Source organism: Arachis hypogaea, chromosome 19, assembly GCF_003086295.3.
Source record: "Arachis hypogaea cultivar Tifrunner chromosome 19, arahy.Tifrunner.gnm2.J5K5, whole genome shotgun sequence".
Lineage (NCBI taxonomy): Eukaryota > Viridiplantae > Streptophyta > Magnoliopsida > Fabales > Fabaceae > Arachis > Arachis hypogaea.
Window position 1 is genome coordinate 154,979,371 of NC_092054.1, and position 18,658 is coordinate 154,998,028.

Here is an 18,658-nt window from a genome sequence, read left to right on the forward strand (position 1 = left end):
TAATGATACATCGATAAAAATAAGTACTTTTTACTTTACTTTGACTATGTGAATAATTATAAAAAAATAAATATAATTGTACAATTATATAAAATAGTTTATATTGTTAGTATATCAAAATTAAATTCTATATTATTATATTTATATAAAAATATTTTTATATAAATATTTTAAATAAATTAGGTTTGTATTTTTTTTACAAATTTTAAAATTTTAAACATATCTTTTTATTAATTATTTTTAGTACCAGTAATAAAAAAATAAAAAATATAAAAAAAATCGCACATATATTATTATAATATATGATCATTATATCTCTTAGTTATTATGGTTATGAACTAAAATTTTAGAGTACATTCAAGAACTCAAAGGATTGAGTTATCTTGAACCCAATTTCAGATGATGATTGATTAGGTATTAAATTTATTTTTGTTTTTTTAAATTTTAAGTAAATTATTACAGCTTGACAAATAATTTATCTCGGATATGACATAAATTCTAGTAAAATAAATAAGATTCTATATTTTTATTATCGTAAATGTGATAGTGTTTTTAATATTATGTTTAATTTATTTTCAAAAAATAAATAATAATAATTTTTTATTTTAAAAAATAAATTAAGTAATATAGATATTAAAATAAAAGACACCATAAAATTTATTTTATAAGAAGATTCTTCTTCATACAAAAGAATAAAGATTTTCATATAGAATGATTTGGCAATGGTTTATAGCAATAGAAATGTTCTGGATACGGATTCAAAGAGTGAAAAAATACTGAAAAAAGAAAAATAATATATTTGTAGATTTTTTTTTAATGATACAAAAAATATATATTTTATATATTATATAAATATGTATGTGAGCATTCACTTTATAGTAAATGGATTGGTTTGTTATTAGAGCATTTAATAGTTTTTTTTTATTTTAGCACTGAATATGTGCTAACTACTAAGTAAGTAATTTATTTTTTGAAAAAGAAGTTTAACGCAACAAGTAAAGTATAGAGGACAATAATACAGAAAAAACAAATAAATTAATGAAAATTAAGCAAAACAAATAAAACAGACATATATGTCTCTTTGTCATTTTTGATATTGCCATCAATAATATAAGAGGTCTGGATCTAACCACTCCTTATAACTCAGAAATGACATGTTGATAATCTCCTCAACCCCTTTTCTTTTATTCTAAAAAATCCTCCAGTTTCGTTTTAACCATATGTTCCAAATGATCGCACAAAAACTCACCATCCATCTCTTGCACTCCTCTTTTCTATTTGAGATCTCAGTCCAATTTTGGAAGTGCTCCTTTACTGTACCCGGACAAATCCATTGCAAACCAACATATGACAACAAAGTACACCATACCTGCCAAGAAAAACTACAGCTAAAAAATAAGTGGTGGCTACATTCAACACCATTGTTACATAAAACACATAAAACATCTTCTTGGTAATGACCCATAATCGACTCAGTCTCTCCTTCATATTGACCCTGTCAGTCAGGACAAACCAAACAAACAACTCCACTCTAGGTGGGACAAGACCTTTCCAAATAATCCTAGTAAAGTTATAGCTTGATATATCCTCCGAGACCATTTCCACCTGCACAAATGAGTTAGTAGAGAAAATTCCTTGTTTATCATTTTTTCAAATAACTCTATCCTCTCTTCCATATGCAAGTTTGACTAACCTCAAAGTTTGGTGAAGCTCGTTCACTAGATTCAACTCTCATTAGAATAGTTCTCTCCTTCACTGGAAGTTTCATATCCAAGCTAACTCATCCCAAAACCCACAATTCCCTATTACTGATATTGTTTGGTTTGAAACTGAGAAGAATCTTGGAAAGATATCTTTTAAAGAACCTCCATGAATTCAGACATCCTCCCAAAACTGAATTCATCTCCCATTCCCCACCTCTATGAGCATATGTAATATTTGTTCTTACAATTTCTTTGAGAATTGTTTCCTTTCATTCTTCAGTACATGGTCGACATGGTGATCCTTTTAATAGTTATGAAATGTTGTTGAAGAGATTTTGTCGAGATGATGCCTAAAAAAATGTCAAATTTTTTTATCGAAGATAGAAAGGATAAACAATTTTGGTGTCAATAATTATCAGCTTAGGTAATTGCTAAACACACATGTCAAGAAAGGATCAGATTGTCTATAATTATTTATAGAGAAAGTTTAGGGGACCAGCACTTTTAGATGAAATCAGTAAAAGAAAAGCGAGTAATTCCACACCATTAGATGAAATCTCACACCATTAAAAACACCAATGATAGATAATTGATGGTTACAAACATTGTTGTCATACTCGCGAGTTAACTCATAAACTCGTACGAGTTTACGAGTTTACGAGTTTAGATAGTGGAATCGAGTTAACTCGGATACAAACTCATTTTTGGGTAGACTCGGGTAGACTCAGGCAGAATCGGTCAAACTCGCGAGTTTGAGGGCGAGTCAACGAGTTTGATTTGGGTGGCCATTTTCGCAAAAACGGCGTCGTTTTGGGCTAAAAAAAAGGAAGAAACTCATACTCAACTAACCACTAACCCTAATTCCAAATGACACTCACTCTCTTCAGTCTTCTACAAGCTCTCGCTTTCTTCTCCAAGCCCGTCGTTCGCCGCTATCCACCGTTGTCTGCGCCGCCACGCCGGAGGTCGGACGGATCCCTCGCCTCGCCTAACAGTTTTCCTCGTGGTACATCGCCGCCACCAGCCCACCACCCACCACCGTTCATGTCCACTTCTCACTTCCTCGGTTAAGTTGAAGACTAAAGGTTCCTCGTGGTACATCGCCGCCACCAGCCCACCACCCATGCCGAAGAACTCGACGATTCACGGGACGCTATTCCTCGCCTTTAATCAGCGTTTGTCGCTCCTGTTCTGCATTTCTTTCTTTTGCACTGCCGATCTACTTTTGCTTCGCTTCGGCAAGGGGTTTCAATCACCGATCCGGTTTCCTGAGCTAGCTGCCTCTCTTCTTTTTCGGTTTTGCCTAAGCTTCCTTCTCCAAAGTAATTTTTTTAAACAAATTTAAATATCAATAATTTTGGTATGAATTTTGCCATTTTGGTTTTGAACTTTTGATATTAACTTTTTAAATTTTTTTAGTTTAATTCTGGTGCGATGAATGATGAAATATGGATTAAAAAGCCATACACATAATCGGTTAATGATATTTGATGAAAAAAATTAAACTGATGCTTTAATAAGTTAGTAATGTATCAAAAAAACTAAAATGTGTGGTTTAATTATTTGTTCTAAACTATTGATATCAATAGACAATAGGTTGATTGGTTCTGGACTTCTAACTAGTTACTTAGTTAGTTGTTTTTTTGTTAATGAATCTGAATATGTGAAATACTAAAATTCTAAAATGTTAGTGTTAGTTTAGTCTATTCTTAATTATTGCTTCTTGTAATGTTAGTGTTAGTTTACTCTGAAATATTGTTACTTGTAAGTGTTAGTTATGAATTTATCAACTTTGATTGTGGTTAACTTGGCAATTGAAATCTGAAATTTGAATTTGTTATTTATCAACTTTGATAAATTTGTAACTGAATCTGAAACTCTGTATTTTAGTGGATAACTCTAAAATAATTTCTAATTATTATTTAGAGATGGATAAAGATAAGTGGATAACTTTGCTAAATTAATTATTTGGTTTGTTGATTTAGGGACAAAAATACAAAATGTTTGAGAATATTGGTTCAAGGACAAGGTCTTCGCTTCCTAGTATTCCTAAACCTACTGATGCGTGACCATCTTATACCATTTTTCTAGTTATTTTTATATTATTTTGAGTTAGATTTTATTTAATTTTACTTGATTTTTGTGCAAAAATCACCTTTGGATGCTACTTTGAGTTTTTTCTATGTTTTTATGATTTTTAGGTGAAATTCGGAGCAGTTTGAAAAAGCCTGAAGCAAGAAAGGAAAATGCTGGCAGCACCCTCCCTGGGCGCTGAACGCCCACCTGGTGTTTGGCGCCAGCAGGAGGGCACAAGCCAGAGACACACGCTTCCCTTCTTGGCGTTCAACGCCCATTTTTGAAGTTGAACGCCAGCAGCAGCCCATTTCACACCTCTTTGGGTCTCCAAGTGCATTTAGCACCTAGTAGTCTTATTTTATTTTCTTAATGTAATTTTTAATTATAAAAAATATCTTTTGAGGTCTAGCATTTATTATTTAGGTTAGTATTTAAAGGAAAAGATTAAGGTTCGAACATAATCTTCTTCCTTCCGCACTTTCAAAACTCTATTTTTTCTGTACGTTATGAGCAACTAAACCTCCTGGTTAAGGTTAGGAGCTCTATTTATTTCTATGGATTAGAACTATTATTCTTCTATTTTGATATATGTTTGATTCAATTCTAAAGTATTGTTTTTGTTCTTAATCTTATGAACTGGGTGGAACGAGAGTATGACCCTTTTCTACATGAGTTCTTGTGATTTTCGAGAGAGTTATCTCACTTGAACTACAGCTTGAAAACACTCATCCTAAATTGCTAATTACATGAACTAATTGGGATATGTGACATAAAATCCTGTTAGCTTTGGGTAATTAGGATTTTTGTGGCGCTAAACTAGCTTTCTGAACTTAACCCTCTAATTAGAATTGAGTGACCACGAGAGTGGTGTTTGATGAGGATTAGAGGAGATTAAATCACTAAGAGATTAGGGTTTAATCATTTATGGTTTGCCATAGAATGAATCATTCATTGTTAAAATAGTTGGTAAGACGTTTTGATCCGGAAAAAGTAAACATCTCTGAAACTTTAACTATTTTCTCACCATTTTTTACACCAAACTCTTAATTTCATTCTTTATTTGCTTATTTATTGTTCTATGCAATTTCAACCTACAAAACCCTTTTTTTTTATTTGTCTGACTAAGTTCAACTGGACAATCATTGCTTGTTCAGTCCGACAATTCTCGTGGGATCGACCTTCATTCACTTGAGGTATTACTTGGATGACCTGGTGCACTTGTCGGTTAAGTTGTGCTAGTTCTAATTTCACCACCACATACACCTACTATTTCTAGGAGAAAAAGTACAACTGAAAATACAAGTGATATAGGATGGAAACATGGGATTGATGTTCAAGGCAATGGTAAAAAAGTGAAGTATAATCATTGCTCAAAGACTATAAGTAGAGGAATTTATAGGTTCAAGCATCATCTTACCGGTACTAAAGAGGATTCAGAGTCTTGTGCTTTAGTACCTGAAGAAGTTAAGGCTGTGATGTTGAAAGTCTGTCTGGAGGCTAAAGAAGCATGAGTTATAGAGAAACTCAATTAAAGATAGCAGTGACCAATGTTGATGAAATGCTTACCGAGTTTAAGGCAAAGTGGAAAAGAATTGGTTGTTCAATCATGTCAGATGGATGGACAGATAAAAAAAGGCGTAGTATTTGTAATTTCTTGGTAAACAACCCTAAAAGAACAGTTTTTCTTTATTCATTGGACACTTCTAACATATCAAAAACAACGGATAAAGTTATCAAAATGCTAAAAGATGCTGTAGAATTTGTTGGCGAAGAGATTGTAGTCCAAATTGTTACTAACAATGCTGCTAATTATAAGGCTGTTGAAAAAAATTAATGGAGACAAGAAAAAATTTGTACTGGACACCATGTGTTGCACACTGCATTGATTTGATATTGGAAGATTTTGAAAAGAAGTTAAAGGTGCATAAAACAACCATAAAAAAGGAAAGAAAAATCACCACTTTTATCTACTCCAGGAGTATGCTCATTAGCATGTTAAGAAATTTTACAAAGAAAAAGAACTTGATTCGGCCAGGTGCCACAAGATTCGCCACTGCCTATTTGACTCTCACTTGTCTTCATGATAATAAAGGAGTATTGATGACTATGTTTACTTCTGATGCTTGGAAGACAACTAAGGTTGCATCAACGCCTGAAGGAATAACAGTCCAAAACATGGCCTTGGATAGTAGGCTATGGAAGAATATTGTCATATGTTTTAAGGATGCTACTCCTCTCATTACACTCCTTCACTTGGTAGATTCATATGAAAAATCAGTCATGGATTTTATCTTTGAAGGCATGAAAAAAGCCAAAGAAACAATTAAAATTAACTTCGGTTGTGTTAAAAAGAGGTAAACTTGACTAATTGAAAACTTTAATATTTGATTATCAATGTATAATGTTACCATGTTTTTTTATTATATTCAGATTTTTATTTGATTTTTTTTATTTTTATTCATTTGCATTGTTATTTTTAGTTATGAACTTATATGGAAAATTATTGATGGAAGGTGAAAAAGCCAACTGCATAGGCCATTGCATGTTGTTGCGTATTATCTTAATCCTCATTATCACTATGAACCTAATTTTATGGTTGATGATGCTGACATTAAGATTGGTCTATATAGTTGTTTGAAAAAACTGGTTCCTAATTAACCAGGAAGAAAGGAAAAAGATTGGTCTACAACTTCATAACTTTTATTATGTTAGAGGCCTCTTTGGCAATGAAACTGCAAAGAGTAGTAGGAAGATCATGCTACCTGCTGAGTGGTGGGACTTTTATGGCGATAATTGTGCAGAACTAAAGAAATTTGTTATCCGAGTTCTAAGCTTAACTTGTAGTTCATCTGGTTGTGAGCGTAATTGAAGCGCATTTGAAATGGTGATTCCTATAACTATTCTTTATTTATTTTAATTTTAATTTTTGTATATTTATTAACTATTGGTACTATATATTTTTAGGTTCATACAAAGAGAAGAAATCGGTTGCATCAAAAGAAAATGAATGATTTAGTGTATGTGATGTATAATTTGAAGTTAAAGGGTAAGCAAATTAAAAAGACTCCAAAACTTGAATTTAATGCAGTGTATTCTAATGATGAGTGGATAACTGAAGATGTTAATGAGAATCTCGCTGAAAATGTTGAGCATCCACACTTGCCAACTAATGACAATACTAATGATGATCCAAATAGTAATGAATTTGCTATTCCAAATATGAATAGTAATGAATTCAACATGGGTGAGGAAGGTGAGAATGAGTTCATTGGGGATCCACAACAAAATTTAATGGAGGATAAAGATGAATATGTGAATGATGATGATTTTGTTGGCCGTGTCGAACCTGAACCTGAAAGAAATGATGTTTCTGATGAAGATGGTGAAGATGATGATGTTGATGCCATGGAAGATGAAGACATTGGAGGATTTTAGTTTTAGAATTTATTAGAACATTTAATTGTTGCTTTGTTTTCTTCTTTTGTTTTTTGGTTGTGTTATATGAAGTTTTGATTGTGTGATTGTGTGTTTTATGTTGAACTAGATACATACTTGTGAAGGATTTGAATATGTATGTGATCTAAAGTACTTATTGTAATTGTAGTATTATGTTAATTTATTATGTGTTTTAATGTTAAAATTATTAAGTTTGAATGTCTATATTTGAGGAAATATATATATATATATATTATACATGATATATATATTTTTTATACAAAATATATAACAGGTAAACTCGTACGAATTTACGAGTCGAGTCTAGGTCAGCTCCATGAGTTTATCTAGACTCACGAGTTTGACAACCTTGATTACAAATCACAAAACTTACTGACCCTTAGCGCTCCTCTTGTTTATAAAATATAAGTTTCATAGAGGATAAAAGAGTTAAAAATTATATTAAAAAAATATTCCCACACTTTTATCCTAATAAGTTTCTAAGTTTGTCTTGAGTACATTTATATAAGTTTTTTTCCATTCTTTTCTTAGTCAATTTTTTTTTTGCAAAGTTTAGGTCTTTTCATGTTATTTTATTAACGAGAGTTGCTACACATTTAAATTTTTTTGATAATTAAATCCAACTAAATTGATCTAAACTCAACAAAAATCTGTTTCATTAGTAGAGCGTGAATATACGCTCCAACTATGTAAACATTTATGCTTTTTTTTTCTCTTCCTCCTCCTTCTACTTCTTCACGTTTCTCCTCCTCTTTTTTCGTATTCCTCTTCCTTCTTTTTCATGTTCCTCCTCCTTCTTTTTCATGTTCCTTCTTCTTGGTTTTATTCCTCTTAAGAGAGTAAATCAAGAAGAATTTTGAGAAAATGAAATAAGAAGCAAAAGTTGAAGAAAAAAATGAAAAAGAATAAAAAGGCAAAACGGAAGATGAGGAGGATAAATTTAAGTGAAACGAAATCAAATGACCTAAATTAAACTAAAAAATGAACCGAAATTTTTTAAGGAATAAAAAATTAGGTCAATACTTAACAGTAACATCAAGTGAACCTCCGTTAATTCATAAATAAACCGAAATTAGTTCAAATTGAAAAAAAAAACTAATTAAACAACTACACATGAATAAGTTCAGCAAAATTCAAGTAAAACGAAACCAAATAATCATAAATTAAACTAAGAAATGAACCAAAATTTTTTAAGGAATAAAAATTTGGGTAAAAAATCCAAATGAGCCAAGGGGAGCTCATTTTTACCTAAATCCGCCAAAACAAATTTTAATACATCAATCCACCAGAATACATTTTTATATAATTTGAATCAATAGGATTCGAATTAGCTTTGCACATAATTCGAATTGATTCAATTCGAATTATGACCAAATACTCTTCCCACGTAGTTCGAATCAATTAGATTCGAATTAGGCATGCAAGGTTCGAATTATATCAATTCGAATTACATAGAGCACGTGGCTTAGGGGAGTTCGAGTCGAGTTGATTCGAATTACTTTCATATTGTAATTCAAAGTAATTATCCTTTGTGGCATATACAGTGATTATTGATAAATTATCTTTCAACCAGAGTTTTAAAGTTCGAATGAGATCGTCAAATTTAATTGATATCTCTAATACGGTCGCTAGAAAATCCTAAAAACGAGAGAGCTCAAAAACTGATAGAAATTTGTGATATATTAGTTAAAAATGATAGTAATTGGTGTGTGAAAAGAGACACCAAGGTACTTTATTTTATTTTTTTATCTTTAATTGCTCTTAAATTATTTTTCAATTATTATTCAGATAATAAAAATCCTAAGATGATAATTATTGACTCATTGTTTTTATGATTAACTAATATTTTGGTTTGTTTTTGTTATATAGTTATAAAAGGGTACGAGGGTTGGTTATCTGAAGAGGAATATCATTGTTGATCTGACTGAATTTTAAGAAAAATACTAGGAAGAAAATCTTAAGAAGAAGAGAGCTGAAAAATTAATAGATGTGCTCGTTGAAATGGGAGATTGAAAGCATACGAACAAATTCAAAATTCTAACCTAATTTATTGGAAATGGTGATTGGATTTGAGAGGAATTATGGTTTTAAAATTGGAGAAGAAGAGGTGTATTTGGTGCAGATTATGAAAATGACACTACTATCAAGTTTCAAGAGAAACATCGCATCAATTGAAAAAAAAGAGAAGATAATGTAAATCTTGGAACTCTGGTAGAAGAATAATTTATGAATAATCACGGTATATGTCACAAGGGGTAATTTACCCTTTATTTTAGAAATGGTAGAGTAGAATTCACCTATTTTTATTATGTAATAAATTTATGTCTTAATTATTTAGCTTACTAATATTTTTTACTAAGGCCCAGTTTGGGTAACTAACTTAATTAAGTTCTTTTTGATAAAATAACTTAAACAATAAATGACTCTGTTAAAAGTAACTTATAAATAAGTTATTTTGTGTTTGGATTTTTAACTCTAAAAGTGCTTATTTTAAAGAAATGTAATGAAAAGTAGAAGTATTATGAGAGAAGTCATTTTTTTTAACTTCTCTATAAGCTCCAAAATAGCTTCTTAGAAAGTTGCAATTTGGTTTTGAAAATTGCACCCAACATTAATACTACTACTTTTCATAAGTCAAAAGTTAAAAAAAGCTACTTCTAGAGTTTTCCAAACGGGCCCTAAACCAATTTAATATTATACTCTCGAGTCTTTGTATCTTTTAAATTAGATTTTATATAATTGCCACTATATCTATTTTTTAAAAATCATTTATTTTTTAATATTAACATATTTAATATTTATATTATTATATAAAATAATAATAATGACTTACGTAACTATGTTTTAGTAATTACATTCTGCATTTTAAATTTTTTAATAAAAAATACTTATTTTTTTTAATTTATATTTTTAAAATTTTTTTATAAAAATATTTTTTAAAGACTTTGATACATTTCGAATTATTTTGAATTGCAATATGAAAGTAATTCGAATCAACTCGATTCGAACTCCCCTAAACCACGTGCTTTATGTAATTCGAATTGATATAATTCGAACCTTGCATGCTTAATTCGAATCTAATTGATTCGAACTACGTGGAAAGAATATTTGGTCATAATTCGAATTGATTCAATTCGAATTATGTGCAAAGCTAATTCGAATCCTATTGATTCGAATTATATAAAAATGTGTTCTGGTGGATTGATGTATCAAAATTTGTTTTGGCGGATTTGAGTAAAAATGAGCTCTCCTTGGCTCATTTGGGTTTTTTACCCTAAAAATTTGGTTAATACTTAACAACAGCATCAAGTGAATCTCAGTTAATTCACAAATGAACTGAAATTAGTTTAGATTTGAACAAAAACTAACTAAACAACTACACATGAACAAGTTCAGCAAATTCAAGTGAAACGAAACCAAGTGAACCTAAATTAAACTAAGAAATGAACCGAAATTTCTTAAGGAATAAAAAATTTGGTCAATACTTAATAGCAGCAACAAGTGAACCTCAGTTAATTAACAAATGACCCGAAATTAGTTCAAATTTGAACAAAAACTAACTAAACAACCACACATGAACAAGTTTAGCAAATTTAAGCGAGACGAAACTAAATGAACCTAAATTAAATTAAGAAATGAACCGAAATGTTTAAAGTAATAAAAAAAAGTGGTCAATACTTAACAGCAGCATCAAATGAACCTCAGTTAATTCATAAATGAGTCGAAATTAGTTCAGATTTGAACAAAGAGTAAAAAAACTCAATTATCAACAAAAACACATCGAATTCATTTCTAGATTCAAATGAATCTCAAATAAACTAAGAAATGTACCGAAATTATTTAATAATGGTACCAGAGAAAATCAGAATCAGTAAAGATGTTAGCAAAATGTTAGTAATAACGATAACAAAAGAGAAAGATAACGAAAAAGAAAAAGAAAAAGAAAAAGACGCAGCATCAGGGAGGAAGAAGAAGAAGCAACAGCAATAAACGTGCGCACATAAATTTAAAATACTTAGTTGAATTTGGTTAGGATTATAACTTGGATATAAAGATTTAGTTTTTATTAATTTGTATTTGCTATTTGTTGTTAAATTTTTTGAATTTTGGTGAAGGATCTCTACGAGTCCATGCACTACTCTAGAATTCTGCAAAGTGTATTTTGAATGCGTAATTAAATCAACTTATTTTCATTTCCATTCTTATGATTTTGCGTATTTTATGATTTTCTTTTCATTGAGAAAGAATGAATTTTAATGCACATATATAAAACTAATACTTGTAAGAGGAGTAAATTTTACCGTCAGATATTAGATTTGAATAATAATTTATGTTTTATTTAATTTCATTGTTTGCTAAACATGAAATCTGGACAACATTTCCTAATTAGAAAATAACACTATTGATAATAGCACACTTTTTTTTTAATTAAAGATAGGAGACTCGAACCCACAATCTCTTAATTGAGTATGAAAAAATTATGTCATTTAAACTATAATTCATTGGCTATAGATAATGGCACACTTGGTCTACCCTTCTTGTATTTTTTAATTTCTTTTTATACCACTAGGTATCTTATTCATGCATGTGCTTTCATAATTAATTAATTATTCTTCATATCCTACATCTAAGGATTAACCGTGTCTGGGTTTTAGTTGTATATATTTTTCTTATTTTTTAAAATTATCCATGTCTCCATACTTTCTTTCTATAAGCCATTTTCATGAAAAAAATTAATTTTTTCCTTATATACCTAAACACATTGGTTATTCATGCATATTTCTTTATGATATTGATGTAGTATATACATTGAACCTTTTTAGTTCTGTAAAACAACCTTAAGTGTGCATGATTTTTTTTATTGGCAAAGAGTAAATTTTAATGCACATAAAAATGATATTTTCTACCTAAATATGCTAGTTATTCATTACTTTCTTGATTATTAATTTTCTTAATTTCTAAGGCATCATCATATCGCATGATGAGTATATATTTTTAGAAAGTTATACTATGTGTACACTAAAATTAGTCACTAAAATCAGCCATCAGTATAAAATATATATTAAAATACAAATACACATTGAAAATAAATTAAATCACACATGTATTTATATATAAATATATTAATGGCTAATTTTAGTGACTAATTTTAATGTACAAATAGTATTTTTATTTTTTAAAATAGGCCAGGTTCACAAGTGCTAAACTCTCATAATGTGCAGTCATATAATATATTGCAAAAATGTTATTTGTATATTAAAATTAGCCATTAAAATTAGTCACTAATGTATTTGTGTATAAATACATACATGGTTTATTTATTTTCAATGTGTATTTGTATTCTAACATGTATTTTATACTTGTGACTGACTTTAATAGCTGATTTTAATGTACACGTAACATAGTCTAATATACTGCTGTACAATCTAATAGCCAAATATCAGCAAGTAATTTATTGTTTTCATGATCAATTGCATTTTAGGTGTACAAAATATCTTCATTATCAGAGGTATTCGCAACACAACTGTAATACCCAAACTTTTAGCACTTTATGATTGTACTAAAAATTCGAACGTTACTTAACCAAAACTTTGATTAAGAAAACGAAAAGAGACTTTATTTTAAATCACTTAATCATAAAAGTATATATATATATATATTCACATAGTTTTATATACATAAACTCATTCAAAGTTCCTCATAATACAAGTCCCACCCCTCTAAAAACTAAAATAATAAACGACGAGGGGAAAATAAAATCTAAGAACTTAACTCGTAAACATAATCTTCTATACTCCTATAGCTCCGCACTAAACCTTTGCACCTGTAGCTGAAAGGGGTAGAAATAGGGGTAAGAATTGGGAAGTTTTTAGTAGGATTGGAGTTAGAAGTTAAGTTCGTCTCATTAAATTTTCAATCAATAACAACAATAAAAAAAGTACAATCCAACTCAATAATTACAGAACATAGAATTCAATCACAAGCACACACAATCATAGAAAATACAATTACAAATAAATATACGCAAACAAGTATGATGCATGTCTGTCCTACGACTGATGATATCATCTGTCATTTATATAGCCAACCCAACATATCCTGGTAGCTAACTGTGGACTGAAACACCCATTGCGGAATAAGTGGGTTTGAGTTACAATTCCCTTGCTACTACCCAGACGGGTATTTAAAAGCTCAACTTGGAGCAAGTGAAATAATTCACTAGTGCTGCTACTACCCAAGCATCACAAACACTGACCTGAAGCAAGCGAGACGAACCATAATTCTTACTACTATCCAGTTTTCTCAAACTTACATTCATTCAATTAATAATCAATCATCATTATTATCAAATCTCAAACATTGATCGAGAGCAAGTAGGACAAACCTCAATCCTTATTACTGCCCATATTTCTCATTTAAAAATTCATTATCATATCAATTCTTTTATAATCATTTAAAATTCTAAAATTAAACTTAGTTTTCATAATTCTCATTTCTCATTTCATACCCAGAGCAAGTGGGACTAAATCACAACCCTTGCGTACTACTCAGGTATTTTTCAAATATTAAAATCTCTCTTTAAAAACAATTCAAATCTATTTCTCTTTCGTTAAACTCTTTTACTTGATAAATCAAATTCAAACATAATACTTTTCTCGATAAAACTCAAAACATAATCATTTATTTAATAATTCAAAGTTGGCTAATATAATTTTTAAAGCCTTTGAAAATCTATTTTTACTCCCAAAATAATCAAAAACACCCTAGATAGCTTTTTCATACGTAACTGAATCAAAATCTCAAGCAAACAACAATAATTCAACATAAACTCATTCAAACTCAAACAATAATTAATCAAACCAACGTTCACTTATCAAATTCACATTTAATTATTATCAAATTACTAAAATCCTACTTCCGTACGAAATCAAAACAATAGAAACTTTGGAGAAGCTTTATGACCGAACTGTTGAAGAAGAAAACGTCAAAAATCGTCTAATTGGCCGAACTCAAGAGGAAGAGTAGCTACATCACCGTTATCTTCTACCGGACAAAAGTAATGCCAATGTGTAGAAAAAAAATACGAACACTTTTATTATATTAAATTTTTTATTGGAGTTATGGATCTCAAAAAATTGAGCGCCGAAAATAGAAAGTTCTATAGTTCTTCTTACGGTTTACTCTCTCTTATTTCCTTTCCTTATGGTTCGGTGACACTAAAAAACAATGAAGCAAAACTTAGTAATATATGTCACATATATATATATAGAGTAAAGTATCGTTTTTGTCCCCAACGTTTAGAGTAAGTTCTATTTGTATCTCTAACGTTTAAATCATCCTATTTGTATCTTTAACGTTTATAAAAGTGATTCAATGTTATCCTATTATCAATTATACTAACAAATTAGATTATATTTTTCAATTATTCTCACTTGGAGATGTATTCATCATTCTCAATTAAGTCTCACTTGGATGAAGTCGATTTTAATATTATACCCACTATTTATGTTTAGATTCAATTATGTCCCTAAAAAAGTGAATTATGTAAATGTTGTAGGAATTAGTTTCAACATTTGATGAGCTATTTTTCGGAGTAGATTATCGATTCTATCCCAGACATTTGTATTCTAACTTTAAGAAAAGATTTTTAAAACTCAAACTAAAGCGCTCATGATATGTAATTGATGGCAGGATAACATTGAATCACTTTTACAAACGTTAGGGATATAAATAGGACGATTTAAACGTTAGGAACACAAATAAAATTTATCCCAAACGTTTAGGACAAAAACGATACTTTACTCATATATATATATATATATATCTTGGCCTTTGGCCAAAGAAAAGAAAAAATTTTTGTATCTTATTGTGAGTACCCACCTGCAAATAAATTGGCTTGTTGTTAGAGCATTTAAGGATTTCTCTAATTTTAGCACCTAAGATGTGTCAAGTAGGTTATTTATAATGAAAAAAAATCATATCTGTTTTATTTGATTCCGTACAATCCCTTCGGGAATTATTTTCTTTCATTTTTCCTAATTAAGAAAACAACACTATTGATAACGGCACACTTGGCCTACTCTTGTTGCCACACTTGGTCTACCCTTGTTGCATTTTTAAATTTCCTTTTATACTACTAGGTATGTTATTCATGCATGTATCATGTATGTTTCACTTATTTCATGCATATGCTTTTATAATTATTCTTCATATGCTATACATCTGAGGATTAACCATGTATGGGTTTTAGTTGTATATATTTTCCTTATTTTCCAAAATCATCCACGTTCCCATACTTTCTTCCTCTAAGCCATTTTCATGAAAAAATTAATGTTTTCCCTATCTACCTAAACAAACCGTTCGTTATTCATGCATATTTCTACATCCTATTGATGAATATACATTGAACTTTCTTGGTACGGTAAAATAACGTTATTCAATTAATCATATTAGTTACATATTAAAATTAATTATCATCAATATAAAATAAATATTAAAATAAATTAAATTATATATATATATTTATATATAAATACATAATAATTAATTTTAGTGTGTAAATAATATTTTTATATTTAATTTGTTTGGTCAAAACTCTAGACTGTTTTTTATTTTTTAATGATATTTAAGAAAACATATATAGCAGGATGTAATTATAGTCTTCAATTCAAACATTTCCCTAAAATTATTGCTAGGCCTTATCCAACCATAAGAAAACGAGAAAACTCACATTAAACTATATCAATTACTACCGTAAGAAGACAATTATTTTCTTCTTTTTTTTTGTCATTATTAATTGCTCAAAGTAGGATATGGATAGGAACTAGCTAGAAAGAAGGGCACGTCACTTTGTGTATGTGAGAGAGAAAGTGTAAATTTCCATTTTCAATTCAACATAGTAAATGAAAACTGAAAAGTATACAACACGGAAAATTAAATTAAAGGAAGCAAGAAAGAAAATGTATAGCAGAAATAACACTCAAAATGTTACAATATTGTACTTTCTATATCACCGGTAATTGGTTTGACCATATCAATATACCATTACGTTAATTTTGATGTACATTGATGACATTTTGTGTTTGTCCAAAGTACCTACCTAATTAGATTGATGATGATGACCATCTTGATGCCCTGTCTTGGCACCACCGTTCTCCTCCACGACGACCAATTGGGTCTCGGCGGCGGCCGGTTCCCGGTATCTCTTGTAAATATCCCCTTTGTAAAACTCCCTAGTCCGGGCCACCAAAAAGAGCGAAACAATGGCACCAAAGAAAGTAGCAGCGGTGATAATAATGAAGGACAATCTAAAACACTTGACACCAACACAAGTCAATTGGTCCCCTGCTTTTCTCTTTAGCCCCAACGCCGCCAATTGTTTCCTGGCTTCTTTGTCATACAAATGACCAGTGATCCTGACGTTAAGAACATACAATCCAAGTGGACTCGCCACACTTCCAAAGTTGTACAGAGTTGCATAGTATTTGAGACCAAATAGCTCGGAGATTATGGCAAAAAGTAAAGGCCATTGCGCACCAAAGCTGAAACCAATGATCACGGAAGCTATGTAAAGACCATCCGGTACATCGAAAGCTATGAGAAGGTGACCAACACAAGACAGTAACAGAGTCAAGGTCAACATTAGAGGTCTTGGGAATTTGTATTTCTGCAAGAAATGCTCTGAAACAAACCCGGAGAAAACACGTCCTAGGTAGTTCCAGATACTCACTAGTGACACAAAAGTGCTTATGCTTTTCTTTGGGTATTTCAGAGCGGTTCCTATTTGACCAAGGTTGTCAATTGCGGTCAACGTTCCCCCAATCCCAGAAATGCAGGCAATGAACAGGATTAGCATGTCAATGCTGAAGAGTGCTTGCAGGATGGTGTAATCCTCACCTCGTTCCGGTGGATTAAAAACATTCTGCCACCATCTTGTTTCTTCTACTGCTACTACTTCCGATTCTTTCTTGACTTCTGCGTTGACTTTTTGACCCTCGGTGATGATCTTCACCGGAGAAGGGTCCACCAAGGCAAGCTTCTTGGCCTCCCAGATCTTGATCTCCTCCAAGACAACAATGGCGACAGGGAGGAAGAGCAAGACAATAACAATAGCAGCGGTTACACCAAACTCGCTCTGAGTGAAGTCAACCCTCTTCTGGATAATGATCATGACGAGAAGAAAGCCAGCGAGTGCAAGAGAGATGTAAAGAAAGTTAAAGAAGACTTTGAGCTCGTTAGGCTGACGAACCGGCTTCATATAGCGAATGGTTCGGAGGAAGACGAGGGAGATTGCGGCGGGAAGCCAACCAATGAAGAGAATCAAAGCCTTGGTATCATCATAGTAAATGGCAGAGTATAACTGAGTTATGATGGCTCCGCTGAGTCCAACGTAGCCTTTCAAGATCCCCAAAACGACGCCGCGGCTTTCTGGAAAGTTCTTGACGCACGTGACAAGAGAGCCGGTGTTGGCGAATGACTGAGAGTTGGCGCCGATGCAAATGTATAAGCACATTTGCCAGACCGCTGGTCTGGCGATTCTTTTGGTGACGGAGAGCCAGATCATGAGGTAGCCGAAGAGGTTGAGGATTGCGCCGATGGCTAGAACCACCCAGGGTGGGGTTAGCTCGTTGATGAGGCCGGAGAGGACGCCGACGTTGCTGCCAAAGTCCTTGAAGAAGCTGAGGAGATTGAGGGTGGTTTGGTCGTAGCCGAGGGTGCTTTTGATTTCGCTGGAGTAGAGGCCGAACATGTAGGTGGCTCCGGCGGCTGCCATGATTAAGAAGGAAGCGAACACGAGGAACCAGCGGCCGGTGATGACTTGGAGGCTGAAGCTCCTCACGTCTGCCCATCCTTGAAGTGTGGCCATGTCTTCCAGTTCAACAACTGATGAAGAAGTTGGCGTCTGCTGTTTATTATAACTTTATAAGCACATGACTTCAAGTCAATATATAGCTGTGGGTTTGGTAACATGAGTTTTTAAGAAGATGGGTTATGCTACACAAACACTTACTCAACATGAATCAAGTTTGATTTTTATTATTATTCAAAGGATAAACTACACAAGTTTAGAAAACCAGTTCCAGGAGGTGCAGTCAATTTGAACGAGTTTTTAAAATGTTTTAAATTAAAAATTAATTTTAAAAAGTTCCAATAAAAATTAAAATAAAATAAAAACATCTAAAAGAAACCAATCTAATTTTATTTTGTTACATTTTGAATTTGTTTTATTATGAATTTTTAAAAGAATTTTAAAATTTTAAAATAAATCTTTAAATAATTTTAAATATTTGTTATTATTTGATTTTAGAAATTTTTTTATTAAAAATTAGATGTTTCTCAATAATAATTTGAATTGACGTTTTCTCTAAAAAAATAAAAAAAAAAATACTAGTGAACTGCAGTTAAAAGAGTAAAAAATTTTG

At 31.1% G+C, this 18,658-nt stretch overlaps 1 protein-coding gene across 1 annotated transcript; it reads right to left on the reverse strand.

Annotated features, from left to right (window-relative positions):
- Nucleotides 1-16,094: 16,094 nt before the first annotated feature.
- LOC112779344 (protein NUCLEAR FUSION DEFECTIVE 4) lies at nucleotides 16,095-18,298 on the reverse strand. Its single transcript, XM_025823590.3, has one exon. It carries the CDS (start codon nucleotides 18,100-18,102, stop codon nucleotides 16,336-16,338), a length of 1,767 nt encoding a protein of 588 aa, XP_025679375.1. The 5' UTR covers nucleotides 18,103-18,298; the 3' UTR covers nucleotides 16,095-16,335.
- Between the last annotated feature and the right edge of the window lie 360 nt (nucleotides 18,299-18,658).

Coding starts and splice junctions, on each gene's coding strand:
- LOC112779344 (XM_025823590.3), bottom strand. CDS start 18,102: ATGGCCACACTTCAAGGATGGGCAGACGTGAGGAGCTTCAGCCTCCAA.